Source organism: Pipistrellus kuhlii, unplaced genomic scaffold (assembly GCF_014108245.1).
Source record: "Pipistrellus kuhlii isolate mPipKuh1 unplaced genomic scaffold, mPipKuh1.p scaffold_m20_p_1, whole genome shotgun sequence".
In the NCBI taxonomy this organism is placed as follows: Eukaryota; Metazoa; Chordata; class Mammalia; order Chiroptera; family Vespertilionidae; genus Pipistrellus; species Pipistrellus kuhlii.
The window spans coordinates 11,364,373-11,388,715 of NW_023425404.1; the positions used below are offsets into that span (position 1 = coordinate 11,364,373).

The following is a 24,343-nucleotide window of genomic DNA, read 5'->3' on the forward strand; positions in this document are numbered from 1 at the left end:
CAAATCTCAGTTCTACCACTTAGTTGCTGAGGGACCTGGGCAAGCTTTTAAACCTTGTCATGCCTTAGTTTCCCCATCTGCAGAAAGAGAAGCATGAAGGCATGTATTTCATAGTGATTATACCAATAAAATGAGATAATAGACACACAGCAGTTAGCACAGTGCCCAACTTTACAAAAATCAGCAACTACTGTTCATTGTTGCACACTATAGAATAGAGCCTGCCCCATGCTGTTATTATTATAATATTGTTACTCTTCTTATTTAGAAGTGAAGAAGGGATTGGGGGTGGGGAAGCTGGAGATCACTGGCCTGGACTTCCTGGTCATGTTCCTTCCCTGCCATCTGCCATTTTGGAGAATCAGAAAAGGCCTCTTAGATGGGACTCAGCGGAGAAAGAACAACCTCCTGCTTGGTGCATTCCAATGAAAGGGCAGGGGCCTGCTCTGAGGGTCAAGGGGAAAGGCAACCCTCCTCCAGCCTTTGCATCAGAGCTGAACTCTGGTCCCCGGGGGCAGGAGCAGAAGCCAGCCAGCTGGGGGCAGAGCTGGAAGAGCCTCCTGCAGCTAAGGGAGGAGCTTTGCTCTGCCCAGATGCTGTGTCCACTGTCCACATGCTTGGCGCTATCACCTCCTTCACCAGCACCCACCCTAGACAACTTTGGTAGCCACCAGGGTACCAAAACGGGTAGTACCAGTCCTGAGCCAAAGGGGTCCATCAGCACCAAGGTCTAACCTCAGGGGAGGGAGCTTGGCTGCTCCCACCTTCTCTGCCCTCCTCTCCTTCCCCTCCCAACCCCCATTCCACACCCGGGATCTGGGTGGGCTGGGCCTGCTGCAGGCTGCCCTGGGCCATCTTGATTCAGGATGGGACATCAGACGGAGGCAGGGAAGAGCAGGTACACATCGATTCCCACAGCGTTGATGACATCTTTGATCCGCACAGCCCCCACCCTGCCCGGCCAGTGCCCTGCTCACCCGCTGCAGAAACTCCGTCCGCTCCTTCTTCTTGTTCCGGCATCGGGCTGCCGCCACTTTGTTCTTTTCCCGGCGCCTTTTCCTCCGCTCCTCTTCCTCGTCTAGCTGTGAGGGCCGAGAGCCACTGGTTAGACACAGACAGGCCTGGAGCAGAGCTTCTCTCCTGACACACAGACAGACGGATCGGCAATCCCCCTCCTAACTCACATCTCAGCAGTGAGGGAGCTGTCCCTGTCTGCCAGCTCCCTGGCCTCTCAGCTGGCGACATGGGAACACTGCCCAGCCAGCCCATGGACCCTCTAGGCACAGGTGAGCACCCCTGGGGGAAGTCAGGGTGCCAGGAGGGCAGGGCCGCCCGGGTTCTGCCAGAGTTCAGGAGGCCCGGACCTGGGAGTCTCCTCACGTAGAGGTGGCACCCAACGGTGACTGTCTGCTCTCCTGCCCAGCCCACGCCCTCTGGGCACTGTTTTCCAGGCCAGCAGTTCTCAGGCATTTCCTCCACAACCAGCTTGGGTGTGGGCACAGCTTTTGCATTCTTCCCCCACCTCCCTGAGGTACCTTCTTCCTCCCTCTTGGTCCTTCCAAACACTTGGGTTAATCGCCTTGTCAACTCAACAGTCTCCCAGCCTCCTTGCCTGGCTCTGACTCTCTTACCTGCATGTTCTCCCCAGGACACCCACCTGCATCCCAGAGTCCCAAGGCTCCTACGGTGCCCTGCACGGGACACAGGCAGAAGGGCCTCCTGGGCCTCTGGACTTACTTCTCCCCAGGACACGTGAGGAAATGCACCACGCCTGAAAGAGGGCCCGTGACATGGGAAGGAGGAAACTCTGCCCACCGACACTGGTTTTCGGTCCAAGTGGCAGCTCTGTGTCATTAGTGACGATGAGAGCTGCTGCTTGCTGCCTTCTTTGCTAAATGCTTTAAATATGGGTCAATGATCCTCAAAAAGTTTGATGATCAGCCGAAACCGGTTTGGCTCAGTGGATAAGAGCGTCAGCCTACGGCCCGAAAGGTCCCAGGTTCAATTCTGGTCAAGGGCATGTACCTTGGTTTTGGGCACATCCCCAGTAGGGGGTGTGCAGGAGGCAGCTAATCGATGTTTCTCTCCTATCGATGTTTCTAACTCTCTATCCCTCTCCCTTCCTCTCTGTAAAAAAAATCAATAAAATATATTTTTTTAAAAATTTTTTCAAGTTTGATGATCAAAGTACTATTACTGTTCCATTGGACAGATGGAGATACTGAGGGTCGGTATTCACATTTTTTTACTTTAACCTTCCTCTCCCACTGGCTTGGCCCATCAGGATCACTTTGATGTGATGCCTCTCAGGGTCCGTTACCTGCAGGGGAACCTGGAGGTGACACACGACCAGCCAGGGTGGGGACAGCCTGGGGTGAGAGGCCATTGGAGAGGTCATGGATTGCTCTGGGCTTGCCAACTCTCTCACTTCTCAAGCCTGTGGGGGTGATTCTGGCAGCCTGAGGCCTGGAACAAGGTCTCAGCCGAAAGGGCTTTGGGCCAGGAAAATAAACAGCCTCTCTCCATGCACTCCCAGCATGCTCTGGGAGGTCAGGACCCAGGGCCTGGGCCAGAGACCAGCACCCAAAGCCATTATGACAGCCCCTGGCAGGGCAGCCCCTTCTCTTTCCCCACCACCTCTGAGCTCCTCGCTGCCCCACTCCCACTCCGCCCGGGAGGCTGGCTGGAGAGGTGCCCTGTCAACACGGCCGCACCCACGCACCTCCCAGCCCCTCGGCCTCCTTTGAAACAGAACCAGAAGTGACAGCTCCTCTGGCTGACCCGCATCTGGGAAAATAGAAACCTGGACAAAATCGATTCCGCCCAACCTCAACCTCACCCCCAACAAAGCCGAGGTAACCGTGACGACAGGCAGAGGGAAGGAACTGGAGGAAGTGGCAGGCGGTGCAATCTCCCCTCGGCCTAGAGGGTTTGCCCACAAACTGCTAAGGTGATGTGTGCAACCTGAGCGCTGCTCCGCTCTGGGCCTCGGGCCCCTCCCCCAGAGCACCCTGGGCTCTGGCAGAGCTGCCGTTTCCTAGGAGACACCACCTCTGTCCTCCAAGACCCAGCTTCCTAGCCCACCCCAGTGCAGGGCCTCAACCTACAACAAGTTGGGAACAAACAGAAGCCGCGCTAGCAGCAGGCTCGAAGAAGGCCGAACGCTGGAAGTTCAAGAAATCTACTGGGACGGGCTGATGCCCAGTCAGAGGACTGCCATACCCTCTCCTCCAGCCACAGGGACCCCCTCCTGCCATCATCCTCTACCCAAAACCTCTCATCTTTGTCCAAGCTAGCCATGCCCTCCTGAGATGGCCTTCCTTTCCCATTTGGAAAACTCTTACTCAACCTTCAAGAGCAAATGTCGCCTCCTCCAGGAAGGCTCCTTTTATTCCGGAGAGAATTAACTGCTCTGGCTGTGCTGCAACAGCACTGAGTACCCCGCTGTAGAGTCTGTCCTATCCCCCATAATTCTCTGTTTACGTAGGTACCTGACTTCCCTGCTGGGGGCCTCGCCATCCCCAGCACCTGGCACAGAATCTGGCACTTAGTAGGAGCTCAGCAAACGTTCTTCGAATGAATGAATAAACAAAGGATTATGGAGGAAAATGACACAGGCTTGGGTTCTATCATATAAAAAGTAATTTATGGCCTGTTTTGGTATCTGCATAACCTTCTCCCCACTGTTCTGCTGCAATAACCTCTCTGTGTGCGGGTGGCCAGCAAAGCTTGGGGACTGGGTCCTATCTTCTCAGGAGCACACTGGTTGAAGGCAGAGCCTAGATCAGGGTACAGAGCCCTGGTGGCTATGGCAGGAATGCACTAGCCCTGAGCAGGTCCTCAAGGCATCCAGGCTGTGCCCAGAAGCCAAAGCCTCCAGTTCCACAGCCACTTGGCACGAGCTTCTAAGGTCACCCCAAGCCTCTCTGCACCCTTGCCCCACCTTGGCGGACATCTCCCAGTGAAACAAGAAATGACCCTAACACTCCATTCCCCACACCTTCCCCACTGACACTGCTGCATCTCACCCAAATCCTCCTGCTGCTATTTAAGAGCCACCAGAGGACATGGAGAAAACAGCTGCTGAGGCCCCACCAGAAATATGGGACTGGGCAGGGTCCCTCAGCCGCCTCCATCCCCCAGGCTAACTCTAGCTCCTTTGCCTGGGCCATTGTGGTCTGCACATCCCCACTGGGACCGTTTGAAGACCCCCCAACCCCTAGCCCTCCTCAAGCCTCCTTTCATCCCCAGCGTCAAGGCTGCCGCCCCTCCTCCTGCCGCTCCCTGGATTAAAGCAATTGGGACGTGAGTGGGTGAGAGACAGCAGACTGTTCTCATCACACGGTTCAGGCATCTAAAACTGGAACCCCAGAACGGGAGATGACAGTTCCTTCTGCAGAACAACCAGGCTGCCTGAGGAGGAGGCAACTTGACATTCAATACATTTCAAGAACTAAGAGACAGGGGCTAGGGGATGGAGGGAAGCCTCTCTTTTCTGTTCTCAAACTTAGTTCTGGCTCTTTTTTCCAAATTCCCAGGCAAACCTGAGGCAAAGCTGTGTGGGACTTGGGGATCCATGCCAAGAGGGCCTCCTGCTCAGGGCTGGGGGACCCCAGCCCCTGGCCACAGCTGACTGGACAAGGGGCGAGTGGCTGACCCAAGCTGGACTGCATTTGCCTCCAGGAAATTTAAAATTGAACTGTTGGACTGGAGAGCAAGCAACCTCAGCCATGTGCCCAGAGGAGCAGAAAAATCAAGCTGCTGGAGATGAGCAGAGACTAGAGAACATGTGACAAGACACACCCACACACATACACACACACACACACACACACACACACACACACACACTCAGCTCTAAGAGGGATTCAGAGAGGCAGAGAGAAGGAGGGGTGACAGAGAAAAACAGACCAGGATGAGGCAAGCAAGGTGCCAGGGAAGCACATTTAAGGAAGCACTCAACCCTGGGGCTCATGGAAGGACAGCGTCAGAAGCCAAGAGTGAGTGCCTCCTTAAATGCCATGCCCTGGGCATGTTATTTGCCTCACCCAAGCTACAGACTGGGAAAGATGAAGACAGAGACAGAGGCAAAGAAACACAGAGAACAGAAACAAAGAGATAGAGAGAAAGACAAAGAGGCACAGCCCCCGAGGCACACACAGAGACACAGACAGAGGCCAGTGGTACAGACAGACTGAGTGGACAGACAGAAGCACACATAAAGAAACTCTCCTGGTCCTCCAATTCCACCCCTGGAGAGGCCTGAGCTTCCTGTCCGTGGTGTCCGTGATGCACAACCCCGACTCTCCCCGGAAAACGCTGCCAGGAGGGAGTCTGAGAAGGTGCCTGCCTCTTGCCCCTGAAAGATGCCAGGACACCAGGGCATCCCTTGTGAAGTCACGTGATGCCAGGTGAAAATGGAGTAGAAGGCGGTCCCTAGTGAGCTAGGGGAGAACCACTGCTACCCAGGAGCCAGCTTCTGGAACAGCTGGAAAGCGGCAGCCTGGGTGCAGAAGGGCCTCTGAACAGGAGTGGAGGGCACCTCTGAGGAATCAAGTACCTGGGTGCAGAGTCCAGTGGACTAAATGGCCTCAGTACCTCACCCGGGACAGTCTCCTCCCCACCTTCGCAGATGAGGAAACTACAGAAATCAAGGCTGCCTGGGAGGTGACAGCCTTTGGCCCCCGGGCTGAGGCCTCCTGCTCCCCCACACGTGGTAACACCTGCCCACCCCACCCCCACCCCCCCATCCCGCCTTTCAGCTCCATCTGAGGGCAATGACCATTTTGTGTTTTTCCCTATTTGGGTCTTTTCAAATAAAAACTATATGCTGCCGAGACCGGTTTGGCTCAATGGATAGAGCGTCGGCTTGGGGACTGAAAGGTCCCGGGTTCGATTCCGGTCAAGGGCATGTACCTCGGTTGCGGGCATATCCCCAGTAGGGAGTGTGCAAGAGGCAGCCAATCGATGACTCTCTCTCATCGATGTTTCTAACTCTCTATCTCTCTCCCTTCCTCTCTGTGCAAAATCAATAAAATATATATTTAAAAAAAAAAACTATATGCTGTACAATTAACAGTGAATGTGTAGCATTAAAGCGAAGTGGTTTCAAGGAGGGGCCTCACCGCTCCACTCCTGCTCACCCTCCTGGGTGGAGGGGGGGTGGGGGGTGGGGGGAAGGGTCCAGAGAGGGGCGGGCCTGTTTCCCAGGCCCATCTGCAGGCCACCTGACTGTCATACAGTGGCACCAGTTGTGCAGATGTGATTGTGAATTCTGACATTTCATAAGCCTTCCCCAAAATGTATCTTGTAGGACCCACAAATAGATGAGATGAGAAAAAGCAACGGTACTTTTTAACCTGAGGCGCTGAACGTACAGAAACTGTCATACGACAAAGCAATAGAGAAAAGAGCAATAAAGCTGGCAACAAGCAGAAATAGCAGAGGCGGGGGGGGGGGGGGGGGGGGGGGGATCAAAACCCCAACACTAATCAGAGCAGCGAAGGTCTGGAAGGCTTCTCTCGGACTGGAACCAGCATGCGCAGAGAGCTGGGCTCACAGCATCAGGGTTGGCAGCATGGGCTTTAGGGTCTAAGAGGCCTGGATCCCCAGCAGCCCTGCTTTGGACTGGCTATGTGCCTCTGGGCAAGTCTCTCAGCCTCTCTGAGCCTCCATTCCTCACCTGCATGAGGAAGGCACCGAGCGCTGCTGCACAGGTGTGCAATGAGGCCTGGAGCCGGGGACAGGAAGGGTCCAGTGAACGCCAGCTTCCCCGCCTGCCTTCCCAGGTGAGACAGGGAGGCAGGGAGTGTGCTGCCTGGGGTCCACCCAGCCTCCAGCTCCCATGGGCAGAATCTGGCATAAAAGAACACCTGAGCCAGGGGAAGCGGGTGGCGGTGCGTCAGGGCATGAGGGCTGTCGAGCAGACCTGGAGCAACAGCTCTGAGGCTTCTAAATCCAGCCCTGGCCAGGCCCGCTGGGTCCCTCCCCCTGCGTGAAGGAGACAGATTTCAACACTGGGGACCCACGAGCACCCTGGGAAGTAAACACCCAAATACCAAACATACCAGACATTCCCCCATATAAACAGGCTGCTCTGGGCAGTCCCTCCCCGCTCCCCTGAACCCCCCCTCTACCAACAAAAAAGTAGGGCAGTCCTGGGACAAGATCTCTCTGGGCATGCCAGCCAGCCTGGGCCCACGGATTCCTCTGCCTCCTCCCACCCGTGTAGGAGGAACGAGGAAACCCCAGAGCCCTTGTCCAATACCCCTGCTGACCCCCTGCAACCCACAGGGGCCAGGCCCTCCTAACTAGCGTCACCCCTGGAGCTGAGCTGTTGTCTCCCATCTCCTCTAGCCAGGCCCCTCTGCTCCTAATGCCAAGGTCTTGACTTCAGCTGTGAAATATTGGACAGTTTCTGTGAACACAAGACAGGGCCATAAGGGAAGAGTCAAGACAAATGGCCAGCCTAGGGCTGCCGTTGCAAACTCAAGTCACCTCCAAGGGCCAAGTAAGTAACCATGAGGGAGGGAGTAGGGCTAGATGGGGCCATGGCCTCTCCACTAGCGCCAGGGCAGTGCGGGCTCCGTGTTGTCAGGCCTCTCAAGTTTTCAAGACTAGCTGAAAATGTGGATTTTTAAGTTAACTCCCAGTTCGTAATGCTGGCAACGAATTCCATTTTGAAAAGGACACCGAGTGAGCCAAACAAAACACATCTGTGGGCTGCTAATTTATGACCCTTGGCAAGCGACCCCACAGGGATTGGTCATCAGACACCTGGTTCTGGCCACCGTGGTGCTCTATTCCTCAGGACCTTGGCCAGTCTGCTCATCTCCCCTGCCCTGAGGCTCATGGGTAACAAACACAATAGCTTCTACTTCTCACTAACCTCCAAGCACCTCTGCAAGATGGGTCATAGGGATCTCATTTTACTCTCCATCCCCAGGTCACCCAGCTGGGAAAAGACAGGGATTCCACCCCATTGCATCATGCTTCCTTCCAATGGGCGGGCTGGACTGAAATCTCTGACCCAGCTCTGACATCCCTGGGTTTTCATTCATTCGCTCTTCAGGGGCAGTGTTGGCTTATCAACACCCCACCGCCACCACCACCCTTTAAGAGGTTTCAGAAATAGTCTCTTCAGAGCCAGAAAGGGGCTCTTGGCAAGCCCCTAGGCCAATCTCTAGATTTTACAGGTGAGGAAACTGAGGTCCAGGAAAGGGAGAGGATTGTTTCGAGGCTCACACTTGAGGACAGGACCTGAGTCCTCTTGACCAAGTTCCAAAGGACAGTGCTGGTCCGACCGCCTGGGCTTCCTGGCTCCACCTGACTGAGCATCACTCCCGCTCCCTGGAATTTTTTTACTTCTCTGACCTCTCCTGTCTGTCTCTTGCCTGGGATCCTTTTCCAAAGTCCTCTCCTTGGCCTGCTGCTTCCCTCATGCACCACCTAAGGATCATCATTTCCATGTGGTTTCAATCGCCACCTACACAATGCCAACCAATTTTAGTTTCAGACCCATACATCCAACTGGCAGTTGGACATTCAACTTAAATATCCCTCAGCCTCTCAAAGTCTGTATCTTCAATTGGTGACTTTGTCTCTATTCCCCAGCCCACTGGTACCACTGCTCACCCGTTCACTGGAGTCTCCATCCCCATTACTACTTTCCAGGCCTCCTCTCTCTCCTGGACCACATCCTGGGTCATCTCCTGGCCTTGCAGGACCATCCTCCATCAAAGGCATCTAAAATGCAAATCCGATCCAGTGATTGGCCTTGGGGAGCAGAGGGGTGGGGGGGTGGGGGGAAGAGAATGGCCATTATCTTCAAGCCCAAGCTCCTAATGAGTCAAGCAAGGTTCCTCATGACTTGTCCCTCCTGCTATGGTCTCACCTCCTGTCTATGGCTCCCCTACACTCCATGTTCCTGCAGTGCTAAGCCACTTTTTACCCTACACGCCCCTAGCTTCATGCCAGTGCCCCTGCTGTCCCCTTGAGTACATTCAGCTCAAGAATCACCACCTATAGGAAGCCCTCCTTGATGCTCACCCCCTACAGGGCCAGGGAGGTGACCCTCTGCTCTGGGCTCCCATAGATTTCTTAGCTTATCTGGCCCCTACTGTGCTGTGTTCTAGACTCGATTCCTACCTCCCCCACTAAACTGGGAGCTCCATGAGGGGCACAGTCTGTCTCTGCTACTTTTTTGTGTGCCCAGAACCTTGCTAAGCGTGTGGCCATCAGTAATGCTCAATAAACTTTTGCTAAAGGGAGGCCTGATCTGCAGAATTGGTGACCTGGACAACACCCAGGACTCCTGCCTCCGAATCTGGTGCCCTTTCCACTTCAACTGCCCCCGGTGCCAGGCTGTAATCACACAGTCACCTACAAACACCCCACACACTGGATGCCATGCTCACTCAAAGCCTCAAACCAGCCGAGCCAACCACCAGGTGAAGGCTCCGAACAAGAGCTGGCAGCGGCGAGGGCTCCACCTGCCAAGATGATTCACTCAGCTCCCCTGGCTGGGAGCGCAGGTGGATAAGCAACCGCTCAGTGCATTGGCCTCTGCAGGAAGCGGTGGGGAGCAGCAGGGCTATCCGCTAAGTTCTTTCCTGAGGTTCTGGGACTGAAAAGACCTAGAGATCCTAGGTGCCTGCTGCACCCGCAGCTCAGGGACTGGAGTTCAGAGAAAGGGAGTGAGTCTGCCCAGGTCCCTAGGACAGGCAGTGACAGTACTAACTAGAGCACACTGCTTTCTGCAGAGGCAGGGAGCGCCTTCTTTATGAACAGAACATCTGACTCTTCTGTCACTGAGCATCAAAGCCCACAGGGGGATCCATCCGAAAGGCTTCCCCATCTGCTCACATCTCAGCAGGATGCAGCATTGACCTTGGCCCTCCCAGCCCACTCCCCTCAGTGAAAACCTTCTCCAGGGTTCAGAGAACCCATGAGAGAACAGGCCGCTGGGGCTCAGGGCTGGTTTACAGGAACAGAACAGGGAGAGGCCTCTCTCTCAGAAAGCACTGGCGGACAGCTCGCTGGTCTCCACTGCTGAGAAAAGATGGCATTGTGTTCGGAACAAAGCCCCACAAAGCCGCTGGCAGAGTGACACCCACTTGCGGATGGTCCCGTTAAGGACAGAGCAAACACTGTTACTACAAAAGGGAGGTAAGAGGCCAGGAGACAAGGGAAAATCTCCCTGGCGCGGGCAGAAAAGCTAACATTGAAGAGAAAAGGGGACTGTGATTAACTGGAAGTTCTTTTGCTGGAGAAGAGCTATTTGGAGAACGATGGCTCTTCTTTGTTGAAATATGTCTATTTCAGGCCCATTTTGTACTTATGGTTTAGTTGAGGTTTCGTTTCCCAGTAGGCAATCAACCAATTTTCTTGCCCAGTTGACAATCGCTTCCAAAGAGGAGAAAAGGAGAGAGATGGTGGCTCTGACAAGGCTCTCCCCACCTCCCAAAGACTGGTACAAAGCAGGCTGATTCTGGCTTCAGAGAGAAAAATCTGTTTTCTTTTCAAAAAGAGTTAATAAGACAGTGGAAACCGTCAGTGTAATACACCATGATTGCACTGGGGCAAAAACACACCCAACACAAAACAAAAACCCCCTGAAAAACAGAGGCAGGAGCTTCTGCAAAACAACCACTTAGAATTCAATGAAAATGCGGTTGTTGCAAAGAATATCTATGAACAGGGATGCTCTGAAAGTCCCGAGTTCGCCAACGTGGGAGAATATTTCTAGTCCCACCATCCTATGAAAGCCCGGGAAGTCATTTGTCTTTCATCGTGAAGGTGAAAGCCAAGGTCCTTGGCTTAATTATTCTCCGCCAACGCAGTTCCGTTTAATCTGTATGCAGGCTGTGCAGCTAACAGACGGAGTTCAGCCAACTTCTTTCAGGCACGAGGCACAGATAACAGACAAATGGCTGAGCAGAACCAGCAACCTCTCCTTTGCGGGGACTGAACTAGCAAAAATCCCACCCAGGTGACGTGGCCCAACGAATTCACGACCAGGGATGCCTGGCTTGGAGGATGGAAAAATGATTTCATCATGAATGATGTATGTAATGAAGTCGATACACATAAAGCTCAGAGGTGGGGGAAGGGCTTCAGAGCACCCGGGCAGACTGAGGAGGAGGAGGAGGGGGAGGCACAGAGCAGAAATCTCCCTCTCCCTGCCCCCATTCTTAGACCAGAGCTGCTGAGAACTTCCAGCAAATGGAGGCTCCTTTGGCATCCGAACAGTCTGTCTGATTCTCCCTTCTTTAACAAAAAAGAAGCTGGCCTTCTGATGAACGCGGCAGCTTAATTAATTAGGAAGTCCCTTAGGGTGTGAATGCTGGCAGCAGGAAGGATCTCTAACCTGGAAATTAACTGCTCTGGAAATGCTTCAGCGTTTGCCTTACAAAGATCTGGGTACCACACACGTTAATGAGTATCTGATGGTGTGAGGGTCCCTCCAGGAAGCTTGAGACAGGTTTGGAGGAAAATGTGGGGCTGGATCCTTGAAGCCATTCTCAGAGACATCATTCACAGTCGGAGCTGGGCATTCAGGTCATTTAAAGACAGGGTCGCCTGGACGACTTGTTACATCCCAGGTTTCTGGGCACACGGGCTGGAGAGTCGGCTTCAGACCCCAAGAAACTGCACTTCTGATATGCGCCCAGAGGCTGGCGCCGCTGGCCTGCAGACCCTGCTCTAAGTAGTGCTCATGTAAACCAATGGATTTCAGACTGGTTTCAGCAGAAGGCTCTTGTTGAAATGATACCATAATATATTAAATAGATAAAGGCCATAGTTGAGGGACTCAGAGTTGTATTTTATACTTATCGTCCTTCAGTACAATGAGTTATGGTTGATGACTTGAACTCAGAGGTTACAGGGGATGGTTACAGATTTCTGACAGCCTCAGAATCCAAATTATTTGCTTTATGTTTTCCTTGCACATGCAGATCAGTAGTTACAAACAATATGGGTATATGTACACACACATACAGTCATGTGTTGCATAACGTTTTGGTCATTGATGAATCGCATCCTGACGGAGGCCCAATAAGATTATAGGGGAGTTGAAATATTCCTATTGCCTACTGATGTCATAGCCGTCATAACACTGTAGCACAAAGCATTCCTCAGGTGTCTGTGGCTGTGGCGATGCTGGTGTAAACAAACCTATTATACTTCCAGTTGTATAAAAATATAGCACATACAATTATGCATAGTACACAGCATTTGATGATGGTAATAAATGACTATATTACTAGTGAATGCATTTACTATACTTTTTTATCATTATTTTAGTGTGTACGTTTTCTACTTACAAAGTTTGCTGTAAAAGCGTATGCCGTCAGCAGCCTCACACATCTCGTGTTTACTTTGTGTTTTGTCTGCCTCATTTTCTTTTGTGTTTGACCTACTCTTGTGTTGTTTTCTACAAAAACATGCTGTGCAGGCTTGTAGCCTAGAAGCAATGGGCTATCCCACATAGTTCGGGTGTGTAGTAGGCTGTACCATCCAGGTTTGTGTACGTGCACTTGATGATGTTCGCACAATGATGAGATGGCCTAACAACGCATTTCTCAGAACCTATCCCTGACAATCCTTAAGCAGTGCTCAACTGTATATGTAAATAATGTCTTATCACCTGGCCCTGCACTCTCAGGATACTCATCAGTTACAGGAAAGTAGCAAGTAGAGCTTTATTCAGAAGTCTATGCAAAATAGATTATGCTGGCACCAGAGGTCACCTTGGCGGTGCTCTCCAAGGTGTTAGGTTTTATAACTAATAGGTATGTGCATGTGTGTGGATTTTGCTTTCTTAGAAAAGCAAAATAAATAAGTAGATTATGCTCTAAAAATGAGACCCTAGCAACTTACTTCATCTCTCTGAGCCTTGATTCCCTAATAATACTAATAACACCTACCCCATACAGTTATTGAACAGATCAATGGAGGTCATTGCTGGAAACCCATCATTGTCTCACTAATAGAAAGATGTGGAAGGCTGAAAGGTCAGAGCCAACCACTCCCTATCTAATTAAGACAATGGTAACTGAGGCAACTTCCCCACCAAATTCCCATGTAAATCCTTACTGATAAAATTATCTGCCTGTTATTGGAATTACCTGCCTAAGGGCAATGAGTGTATCTCAAACCTGAATAAAAGGGATGGCAAGGCCAAAAAGCAAGGTGGCAGTCCTCCCACTAGAGGTGAGCTCCCGCCTGGCCCCCAGTATTTTCAAATTAATACTTTTCTAGTCTCTTTCCTTCATGTGCGGCCTTCTCCAAAACCCAAACCCTGAACCACTTTGGAATCTGAAAGGGGTTTCCACAGGTCATTTCTATAAAAGTAGTTTGTAAACCATAAAGTGCATTGCTCAAATGAGCCTTCTCTCCTGAACGCAGATATTCTCATTCCTTCAAAGACCTGGGCCAGTTTATATTGTACCAGGGCTTTCCACCAATGGCTAGAACCACCTGCCGGCCCCACCCTGACCAACTGAATCAGAATCTCTGGGCTCCGCGTCAATATTTAACAGCTCTCCAGGGGATTCTAATGAGTAGCCAGGATTACTCCATATTTCCTCCTGAGTTCCATACAAAATCCTGCCAAATTGCTCTCATTGCTTCTAGATGGCCACTGGCAATAAAAAGAAAGAGGAGAAAATGCCCCTAACCAGAGTCTGACTTTTCCACTGCTGTTGGCCGGAAAGGGGGTTTTAATAACGACATACAAATTCTGGAGCACCCATAGATGCTGTGCGATGTACATACATTATCCCTTTTAATCCTCCCCACACCTCTGTGAGGTAGATGTGTTCTTCCCTGTTTCTAAAATAGTTTTGCCCAGTAGGTGTGACTCAGTGGTTGAGTGTTGACCTATAACCAGAAAGTCATGGATCGATTCCCAGTCAGGGCTCATGCCTAGGTTGTGGGCTTGATCCCTAGAGTGGGGTATGCAGGAGGCAGTCGATCAATGATTCTCTCTCTTCACTGATGTTTCTATCTCTCCCTCTCTGAAATCAATAAAAATATTTTTAAAATAAAATAGCTTTATTGAGATACCACATACTACACAATTTGTCCACTTAAAGTATAACATTCAACAACTTTCAGTACCTTCACAAAGTGGTGACTATCACCGCAATTATTTTTAGAATATTTTCATCCCCTCCAAAAAACATCCCACACTCCTTAGCTGCACCCACACACAACTTCTCCCATCTCCACCAGCCCTAGACACCAGGGAACTGGTTTTCCTTTCTGTCTCTGTGGGTTTGCCTATCCTGGACATCTCACATCAATGGACTCCTGCAACATGTGGTCCTCTATGACTGGCTTCTTTCACTTAACATAATGTCTTCAAGGTTCATGCATGTTGTAGCTTGTATCAGTGCTTTATTCCTTTGTATGGTCCAATATCCCACTGTATGGACATATCGTGTTTTATCTATGCAGTCGTCATTCATTGGGCAATTGGGTTGTTTCCATTTTGGAGAGATTATGAATAACACGGCTGTGAACATTCACATACAAGTTTTTGTGTGAGCGTGTTCTCCTTTCTATTGGCTGTATACCTGGGAGTGTAACTGCTGTCATATGGCATGGGTCTATGATTAGCCTTTTGGAGAGCTGCCAGACCCAAAGTGGTTGCACCATTTGACATTCCTGCCAGTAGTTTGAGGGTTACCGCTTCTCCCATCCTCACCAACACTTGTGATATCTGTCCTTTCTTATTTCAGCCACCCTCGTGGGTGTGAAGTGGAATCTCACCGTGGTTTTGATTTGCTTTTATGGCTAATGATACTGAGCATCTCTTCCTATGCTTCTTAGCCATTCACATATCTTGGGAGAAATGTGCTTTCAGACACTTTGCCAATTTTCTAATTGGCCTACTTGTCTTTCTTTTTGCTGAGTTGCAATAGTTCTTTACAGCCGAGACCGGTTTGGCTCAATGGATAGAGCGTCGGCTTGCAGGATGTGAGCAGCCTCAAGGGGTCGCTAAACCCAGAGAAGGCCTGTGACCTTGCTCTAGCACCTCAGCAGCCTGCTCTAATCTGCCCAATCACTGAGCTCTAGCCTCAGGCCAGATCATCTGTGACCTTTGTTTTTTTGTGTGTTTTCTGTTGTTGTGGTTGTTAATCCTCACCAGAGGATGTTTTCATTTATTTTTTTTTTTTTTAAGGGAGAGAAACATTGATGTGAGAGAGAAACATTGATCAGTTGCCTTGCTGTGCAATCTGACCAGGGATCAAACACACAACCTAGTCATGTGTCCTAATTAGAAATCGAACCCCAATCTTTTGGTGCACAGGACACACTCCAACCAACTGAACCACCCAGCCTGGGGTGTCTGTGTCTTTTGGACACAGAAGAGCGAAAGAGACTCAGCTGACTTGAGTTGTTCAGCCAGAGAAGGTCACCTGTGAGAAGACTCAGTTTCCCAATCCTAAATCCTTGTTGACAATGGATCTGGAGACACCAAGTAAGATAACCAGCACTGACAGGAAAGACCACTTGGTAGTGCTATTAAAAAATTGATGGTTCTGCCAAAACCAGTTTGGCTCAATGGACAGAGCGTCGGCTTGGGGACTGAAAGGTCCCGGGTTCAATTCTGGTCAAGGGCATGTACCTTGGTTGCAGGCATATCCCCAGTGGGGGGTGTGCAGGAGGCAGCTGATCGATGACTCTCTCTCATCGATGTCTCTAACTATCTGTAAAAAATCAATAATATATATATATATTTTTTAAATTGATGGTTCTTGCCCAGCTGGTGTGGCTCAGAGGTTGAGCATCAACTTATGAACCAGGAGATCATGGTTCGGTTCCGAGTTAGGACACATGCCCGGGTTATGGGCTCAATCTCCAGTGTGGGGCAAACAGGAGGCAACCAATCAATGATTCTCTCTCATCAATGATGTTTCTATCTCTCTCTTCCCCTCCCTTCATCTCTGAAATATATATATATATATATATATATATATATATATATATATATATATATAGTTTTTTCAAAAATTGATGGTTCTGGAAATCCAGCAATGACCTTAAAACATAGAAAATAAGATAAGAGGATACACGAGGCAGCTGAGGGGAAACCAGAGGGCTGAAGAGCCTTCTCATTTACAGTTTGTTATGGAAACGACAACTAATCTGCATAAACAACCAGCATCTAATTTGCATAAACAACCAGAAACAGGAAGGTCTGCTCACTTTCCTGTCACCCAGGTTGTAGGCACAACACACTGGAAAGGCCGAAGCAGTCAAAATTTGTTGTGCCATCCTCTGCAAATGGATTCAGTCTTCATACAGTAAGTGACAGATGCACTGAGCTGTTGTCAGTCATCCTTACACACAGATGAAAAAACAGATGCTCAGAAAGACCAGCTGACTTGTCCAAGGTCACACAGAGAGTGAGTGAAGGAGCCAGACTCTGAACCCAGAAGCTGGACCCCAGCCCAGAGCTCTTCCCAGGCCCCGGAAGCGGTCCCTCTGGGGAGAAGCCAGGATGGTGTCCTGCTCCCACAGCACCTGGGCCCCTCCACACACCTCCAAGGGCAAAGCGCCCTCAAGGAAATGAGAGCCCAAGGAACAGTGTTTGAATAAATTATAAATCTAATTTGCATAATTGACACATTCGAAAAGTAAATCATAATCACGTCTCACACTTCTTGCCCATCTCAGTAAGTGCCAGGCATTCTGTGAAACCCTTTAGCCACATGCGTTCATTTAATCATCACAGCAACACTGAGAGGTGGGGACTAATATTATTCCCATCTTTAAGACAGAGAATCTAAGAAAGCAGTACAGGACTCTCCAAATATCCCGAAAGTGTTTGATTTCTGCTAAGAACATGCATGTCCAGCCGTCAGCTCTCCAAGGTGACCCCATTCGAGGATGACAGCAGGGATGGCCAACCTCTGATGCTAAATCAGAGCTTCAGAACCCCTCTAAGTGCTCAGGGCATGGACTCAAATCAGAGGCCATTCCACAGGGGGCAGTGTCCAACAGTCATAGCTGCTCTAAGCTATCACTCATTCTCCTTCAAATTAAACTATCAAAGGGAGGGGAAACGCTAACAGCTTTTTTAAAATGTGCTAACAAAGTGACGGAATTAAAGTGGAAATTCGGGATTTCAAAGACGAGTCAGGAGATTCTGTTCCAAGAGAGGGACAGATTGGCTCTCGCTGCCAAACAGGCAGGAGACAGAAAAAGCGTCTGAGTCAGGGGGAAGCAGGCCAGCGCCATTCCGGAGAGCCGCAAATTAAAAACCAATTATGCAAGGCTTGCTGAAAAATCTCAGTGGGCTGCCTTTATGTGTTAAATCACTAAAAACACCGCATGCTCACGCCAACATTTACCCAGCATGTCAGCTGGTTGGGGGCAACGTTTTATGCTCAGGCCAAACATGCTGAACATTTTGGTCTTTTTGGTGGCGTGGACTCTGGAGAACCACCTGTGGCTGCTAGTGAGCACACCTTCCACGGCCACCCTGCGGTCCACAGATTCAAATTCACGTTTCCTGCAAAGGTGAAAACTTTATATTTATATATAAATATATATTATTGATTTTGTACAGAGAGAAGGGAGAGGGATAGAGAGCTAGAAACATCGATGAGAGAGAAACATCAATCAGCAGCCTCCTGCACACTCCCCACTAGGGATGTGCCCACAACCAAGGTACATGCCCTTGACGGGAATCAACCCCAGGGCCCTCCAGTCCACAGGCCAATGCTCTATCCACTGAGCCAAACCGGTTTCGGCGGTGAAAACTTTCTAAATGTCCTCAGAGACTCTGGAGAAGTTGGAAAATGACCAGTGCGAAATCCACAGACAGCTATGTCTCCTCTGGGACTCTGAGGACCTGGGGAGCGAGGACCTGGGGAATACTCGCTGGAAGGGCAAACTGCGATGGAACGCACAGAATCCTGAAGGTGAGGTCCTCAGAATGAGCCCTGACAAGGATCAGAAGAGCCTGAAGAGACGTAGAACGAACAAGGTCATCCCTGAGCTTCCTAAGCATACCGATTCCCAGGACTGCCCTCAGACAGCCTGAGTCCCTGGGCCTGCGCGGGGTCTGAAATTTTTGTTTATAAGAAGTTCCCCAAGAGGTTTTGGTGATCAGCCAAGTTTGGGAGTAGTTGGTTGGATTTTCACTGTGTTCCTTTTTTTCTGCCTAAAGTCGATAAAGTTCAGAAACAGAAAAGCAGATGGACAATGCTTGGAGGTTGAAATCAAGGCAGAGGACATTGAAGTGGCTTAACAGAAAAGCAAATGGACAATGCTTGGAGGTAAGAATGGAGAGATATAGAAATCAAGGCAGAGGTCATTGAAGCGGCTTGCCAAACTGACACGGCTAATTCATATTCAAAAACAACAAGCCTACATATAAAACTACAGTCTATGCAAGGCAGCGCACACAGGCTGGTGGAAATAAAAAGAAACGTAAGATCTAGTCCCGACCCTTGGCACCTACAAACAGGTCTCAAACTCAAAAGCGGGCTGGTGACACGGTGTGAAATGGGCTGGGTATAAGGCAACAGGGAGCAGTGGGGTCTGTGGTCAACTGAAGACTGCATGCTGATACAGTGAGCATCTACCACCCGGCGGTAGCTTTCATTGCATATAAGGGTGTGGGCCTAGAGTGGCCAGATAGTCTGGTTTTTTTTAAAGAAGCCAGAAAGTTCACATTTCCTGGCTTTTAAATATAGCAACTCATTCAATTAAAAAAAAAAAAAAAATACTGTGAGGGCCAACAAGATTCATCTGTAGGCTGACTCCTGCCCATGGAATGACAGTTTGCAGCCTCTTTCCTACAAAGTCATCCAGTCCTACTTCCTTTAACTCGAGATCCCTTTAGAGCCCTGCAGTGGCCCAGAGGGAGGGGTCCCAACTAGCAGGTGGTTAGGTAAGTGCCTGGTGTGTACATGTGTGTGGAACTTGTGCGTGGAACTTGTGTACATGTGTGTGGTACATGTGTGTGGAACTTGTGGCCTTCCCATCTGCCCCTGCCCCCACCAGCCACACTGGAAATGCATTCCAAGCTCGGAGGCAGGGCTTGGCCCCTGCAGCCACAGCAGCCCCCTCACAGATTACTCAGGAAGGACCACAATCTTCAGGCCGATGGGGACTGGTTAAGGAGTCCAGCTGGAACGGGCTACAGAATAAAATGTGTAGAAGGAAAAGCTCTAGAGAAAGCCAGAGAGCAAAACTGCCTTGAGAAGAAATGTTGGAAAGGAAAGAAGAACCAAAAGGCAAGAAAGAAGAGGAAGAGGTGGGTGGCGGGAGGTAGAAGAGGGGAAAGAGGGGGAAATTGGTGATGGAAGGGGACTTCACTCAGGGTGAACGTACAATACAATATACAGACGATATGTTATAGAACTATACACCTGCAACCTATATAAATAGCCAATGTCACCCCAATCAATTCAGTTTTGTTTGTTTTTTTTTTAAAAAAAAGGCAAGAAAGAAGCATGTGCTCACTCTAAAAGTCCCAAAATATAGCATCCTCAGACCCAAACCAGCCATCCAAACCAACTCTCTGGCCACTCACCACCCACTTGGTGTGCTTAATTTTTCTTCACAACATTGACTTACTCCATGACCTTTTATTTCTGGATGCCCCCACTACACTACACAGTTTCAGGAGAAAGGGTGGGGGGAGCTTGTCTACTCGGCTTACAGTTCAGTTCCCAGTGTCTGGCACAGTGCCTGGCACATAGTAGGTGTGCCTAGCAAATATCTGTTGGACAAATGGACCGCAAAAACAGCTTAGCATTACGTGTCAACCACCTAACAACATCAGCACAAAACACCTATTGTTTAACTTAATGCGTCCAGTTTTCTTTTACCGAATCGCTTCGTGGATTTGCACATGGCCCAAGAGACTACTGGTCTCCGCGAGGCGGACAGTCCCAGAGGCTGCTCTGGCCGGGCTGCCTGCACGGCCGCTCAGCCCACTCGCTCTCCAAGCCTGGGAGACAATGCGGCCACAGAACTGCTAGACTCAGCACTAACTGGGCCAGGTCATCAGTGATCCAATGTTCCTGGCCGGGTTCATTCCACCCCACCCCCTTCCTCAACCTGATAAAAGAGGCAGCGGCAGCATAAGGTGAGTAAAGCTTTGGCTCTGAAGTTCGCTTTCCAGCTGCATGACCTTGGCCCTCTCCAGGCCTTTTAACCTCATCCATCATGTGGGCATAACAGTAATAACGGTAACAGTAATTAGTACTTCCAAGTTCAATGAGACGTTGCACAAAGAGTGTCCAGCACCGTGCCTGCTGCTTGGCTCAGTGCATCCGAGACGTGACTATTGCAGCAGCAGCCTCGCCATCACCCCAGACGCCAGTTTGCCACTTTCCTGAGTGACTTGACCCCTTCCCTCCTCCTTGGACCTCCTATTCCTCTTCTCTAACCTGGGAAAAACCCAGTCACCAGGATAGATCAGGAAAGGAATAAACGAGATCACACATGATGTTAAACAGCACACATCCTAGTAGATAGTCAATATTTTATAATCCAAGGAACTTGACTAAAATGCCTGTGTGAAAATCCACTGAAGGCCATTTGCTATATGCAACGAAGTATTTGGGACATGTGGTTCTGCAGTGACAAGGTCTCTCCCCACCGCTTTCTGTTGTAGTTGCTCTAAGAGTAAGCACCCGCACCCCAAACCCCCCACCCCCTTGAGTCGAACCCAGAAAGCATTTGGAGGTGAGTTCTCAGGGAGGAGCTGTCCTTACTTCCCGCCAGCAGTCTACTTCATCGGCGCCCCCCCAACCCCCCGCCCCCACAATGCTGCAGGGTGACAGGAGGGAGAGGCATGCAAATACGCCCAGCAGAGGCTGGTTATCTTCACGGCTCGGATGGTGTGCGTTTGTGGGTGTCTGTGAAGACAGCACGTCACTGCCAGGTACGGGGTATATGCCACCAATGTGGGGGAGGCTGCAAAATGTAAAAATACTCAACCCAAATAAAGGCCGCCCCCACCACCTCCACCACCACCAAAAAAAGAAGGCTTCTCCAGCACCTTTTGTAGAGGGAAGAGGTGGTCACTCCACTTCCCAGGCAAAGCTTCAGGGGTCCAGCCCCTGGCGAAGGCTTTCATAAACACTGAAGCCGCAGCAGCCCGGTGATGCACCTCGGGCACTGGTTTAAGGGTGATTACACTGTGGAATGACCCCTGAGCCTGGTGCTTTCGAGATATGAGCCTGGGAAGATGAATAGCAAGGATCCAAAGGCAAGGGCCCTCGGAAAAGAAAACAGAAGCCCCCAGGACAGGTGAGCATTAGTGCTGGGGACGCCCCGGCCCACTTTCCCAGGGCTTCCGATTTGGCCAAAGGCCTGAGGTCCCCACCCAACAGCATAGCTGCCCACCTGGAAGGGAGAAGGAGCCAAGAAGTGCCATCGACAGCATGTTGATCTACAATGTTCATTTATCGACAGCACATTGATCCACAATGTTCATTCACAAGAATGTCATTACCATCAACTCTCATCTTGAAATCATTAGTGGGCATCTATAATGCACCTAATTCAGGTGCCTCAAGTGCAAATGTCTACAATAGGGGCCAGGCAGTTAAGTAAATGAAAGCAGCTGGTGGTAACAAAAGCAAAACCAACAGTGGAAGAAAAATGAATTGCCCTGGCTGGTTTTGCTCAGTGGATAGAGCATCAGCCTGCAGAATTGGGGGGGGGGGGGGGGGGGGGGGTCCCAGGTTCGATTCCAGTCAATGGCACATGCCTGGGGTTGTGGGCTCAATCTCCAGTGGGGGGCGTACAGAAGGCAGCCAATCAATGATTCTCTCTCATCATTGGTGTTTCTGTCTCTCTCTCCTTCTCCCTTTCTCTCTGAAATCAATAAAAATATATTTTAAAAAGAAAAATGAAGAATAATAGGGAGGTGTGGTGGCCTGTGGCAAACGGGGAAGAGGAAAGAAGAGAGGGGGTCTCAACATTCTGTGTAGCCATTGCCATGGGCACCTGTGAGCAGATCTTCCCAGTTTTTAATCAAAGATTAAAGTCCAACTTTTTAAGTGAAGTGTTGGTTCAAGTGTCTTTTAAAACATTGTGTGGGCCAAACAAAACACATCGGAGAGCCGGATCCAGGATGCCCATGGCCAGTTCATCACCCCCCGGCGGCCCTTCTCTCAGTTTTCATGGTATTCCTGGGGAGAGCGAGGGCCGAGCAGTAGCTGCATGATACTCCCAACTCCCCTCTGCCAGGATCCAGACCCCTTTCTCCACAACCTCTTTCTTCGCAAGAGCGCCTCCGCTTTGGAATGTCGAGTCCTCCGAGCTTCAACCTAAAGCATGAGTCCCCTCCAGGGCACCTTTGTCTGTGAATGCTCCTCATCAGAACGGCTGAGCAGCTGCTTCCCATGTCCTGTCCCCCACACCTGTCCCCAGCCTCCTCTCCCCTCCCACCACTGGCTCCTTCTCCCTTCCAAGTGGCAGCTATTCCGTCAAACCTTTGGCCAAATCACAAGCCCTGGGAAAGCGGGCTGGGGCATTCCCAGCACCAATGCTCACCCCGCACTCGCACTTCTGCTTCTCACTAGTCCCCAGGGAAAAGCAGCTCTTCTGCAAGCAAGGCTCATGAGCGACAGCTGCAAGGGACCCGAGGAGGGAGTGCTCCCTGTGTGGGACCCCTGCAAACATCTGAGGCAGACGAGGTGAGTGGCTGAGGCCGAGCCCAGCTCTGGCAGCTCCTTGAGAAGAAAGGCCACACCATCCTTCCTCCAAGTTCCCACCTTCAGCTGCAGCCCGGGGCCAAGGGTATTAGAGCAATGACATGACTAACGATGATTTGAAAGATAACCCAGTATTAGTGTTCTCTTGTATACTTTCCAAAGCATGTGCACAGTTCCACGATATCCCTTGATCCTCCCAACACCCCAACGAGACTGCCAATATATTATTATTATTTTTAAGACACTACATTTTTTATTTCATTATTTTTTAATCCTGACCAGAGGACATGATTAGAGGGAGGAAGGGAGGGAGGGAAGGAGGGAGGAAGGGAGGGAGGGAGGGAGAAACATCGCTAAGTTGCCTTCTGTACACTCCCCGACTGGGGATCAAACCTGCAAATGTGTGCCCTGAGCAGGAATTGAACCAGCAACCTTTTGGTGCATGGGACAACGTTCAAACAACTGAGTCACTCCAGCTGGGCCCAATATGTTATATTCATTATTATTAATCACTCTACCCTTGGCCCTCAAAGAATCAGAGAGGTTCAGCATCCTGTCCCCGCCCAGGACCTCTCACACTTTACCATGTCCGTGAACTCCCCAAGGGAACTCATTAAAACGCAGACTCTGTTTCCGAAGGTCTGGGGTGGAGCCTGAGATTCTGCATTTTTAACAGGCCACCGGGTTGCATAGATGCTACTGGTCCCCAGGCCCCACGATGAACAGTACCGCTGAGGTCGCCCAGCGGCTGTAGGGCTAGTCCTGGGACTCTAACCCGGGCGTCCCACTCCTGGACGCTGCCTGGGAGGACAGGCTCACTCACCTCGCTTTTCACAGGTTGAGGCCTCTTGCCCAGTTTCACCTCCAGGAAGTGCAAGGGGGCGATCATGGCCCCGATGTTGCGGATGTCAGCGTATTTCAGCTCCTCTGCAGTCAGGGCTGAGCTGGGGAGTCCGGTCAGGGGGCCGAGCCCTGGCAGAGAGCCCGCAGTCACGGAAGGGTCCGGGATCTGCCCAGGCATCATAGCAGGAGTGGCAGTCCAGCCTGGAGTAGGCGGGAGGAGAAGACACGTGCTGTCAGCCGGAAGAAGTGCTAGGAGGGGCTTAAGGCCCCATGTCTTGCCAGGACCTCATCCTTTCTTTCACTAATGTCCCCTTCACCCCTTCCTTTCCCAGTGTCTCTCTCTGCCCTTATTTTATTATAGAGGGAATCTTAATCCACATCAAAGTTCTCCTTGGCACTGAAGGTAATGCTTAATCCAACCATCGGCTTATTGATGCAAGCATTCGCCATGTGCTTGGCACTGCTTAATCCTACAGTCCCATAGGGACTGGGTCAGTGTCCATGACACAAAGGAAAAAGCCGGAGCTTAGGAAGATAACTCACTCAAGACTGCACACAGTTGAAACTGGAAGAGCTGGGATTTAAACCACAACCTACTGCCTCCCAAGAGGATGGTTTATAACAGTGGAATCTCAAGCATCTCTGCACCTGTTTAAGAGGGAGCTATTTTGGGCCTGGCATGGTGCCTCCCCTCAAATCACACATCCCGTTCTGCACACTTGTTAAGACACCCTGAATATGAAATGAAGCAAATCGAAGTGAAAGGTGAGTGTGTGTGCCTCTGGAGTCTGTGAGGAGGAGAT

At 50.6% G+C, this 24,343-nt stretch overlaps 1 protein-coding gene across 3 annotated transcripts in view; it reads right to left on the reverse strand.

Annotated features, from left to right (window-relative positions):
• The window catches only part of JDP2 (Jun dimerization protein 2), a 38,688-nt gene that overhangs the window by 8,953 nt on the left and 5,392 nt on the right, over nt 1-24,343 (reverse strand). Inside the window, exons 1-2 of one of the 3 annotated variants that reach the window (XM_036430930.2) lie at nt 23,521-23,741; nt 978-1,082 (exon numbers count right to left, since the gene is read on the reverse strand). In XM_036430930.2, coding sequence (XP_036286823.1) covers nt 978-1,082; nt 23,521-23,721 — 306 coding nt within the window. In that variant the 5' untranslated portion in view covers nt 23,722-23,741. Of the gene's footprint in view, nt 1-977; nt 1,083-8,634; nt 8,752-23,520; nt 23,742-24,343 lie in introns of those variants that run through there. The other 2 variants (XM_045578517.1, XM_045578515.1) reach the window with 2 other exon arrangements.